Source organism: Condylura cristata, unplaced genomic scaffold (assembly GCF_000260355.1).
Source record: "Condylura cristata isolate star-nosed mole 26May11 unplaced genomic scaffold, ConCri1.0 scaffold00022, whole genome shotgun sequence".
Taxonomy (NCBI): domain Eukaryota; kingdom Metazoa; phylum Chordata; class Mammalia; order Eulipotyphla; family Talpidae; genus Condylura; species Condylura cristata.
In genome coordinates this window covers 36,092,314-36,092,854 of record NW_004567123.1, presented here as the reverse complement: position 1 = coordinate 36,092,854, position 541 = coordinate 36,092,314, and the positions used below count along the sequence as shown (strand labels likewise).

General features: G+C 71.0%; 1 protein-coding gene across 1 annotated transcript in view; it reads left to right on the top strand.

Moving 5' to 3' along the window:
- LOC105853949 (piezo-type mechanosensitive ion channel component 1-like) overlaps positions 1–541 on the top strand; it is a 9,456-nt gene that overhangs the window by 7,582 nt on the left and 1,333 nt on the right. The window contains exon 6 of the mRNA XM_012728144.1: positions 387–534. Within this exon, the coding sequence (XP_012583598.1) occupies positions 387–534 (148 nt within the window). The remainder of the gene's footprint in view (positions 1–386; positions 535–541) is intronic.

Sequence of the window (541 nt, the reverse complement as noted above, 5' to 3'; positions counted from 1 at the left end):
GGTCTGACCCGCGCCCCGCCCCCAGGACCCCCGTCCCCGCACTCAGGGGCGTGTCCAGCTCCGGGCCTTTCTACTGCTGCCCTGGGCTCACCCCTCCCGCCCTCAGCCCGCCCACAGAGCTGCCCCCACTCTCGAGGCCCCGGCCCCCATCTGAAGTGCCTCCGGCACACGGGCCGCATCTCTGCCGGCCCCCAGCTGCCGCGGGGCCCCCGCTAGTGTGCACGGTTCACCCACGACCCAAGACCCCACAGGACCGCAGGGGTGGGGCACTTGCTGAAGGGATGGACAGCTAGGCCGGCGGGGGGGAGCGGGGGGTCAGGACGGCGGGCAGGCTGGGCGGCCGGCCACGGGGCCAGTGCGTCCAGCCCGGGCCTGTCTGCATGCAGGTTCCGCTTTGTCCCCTTCCTCCTGGAGCTGAGGGCCGTCATCGGCTGGGTGTGGACCGACACCGCCCTGAGCCTGTCCAGCTGGATCTGCCTGGAGGACATATACGCCAACATCTTCATCATGAAATGCTGGCAGGAGTCCGAGAAGGTGGGCG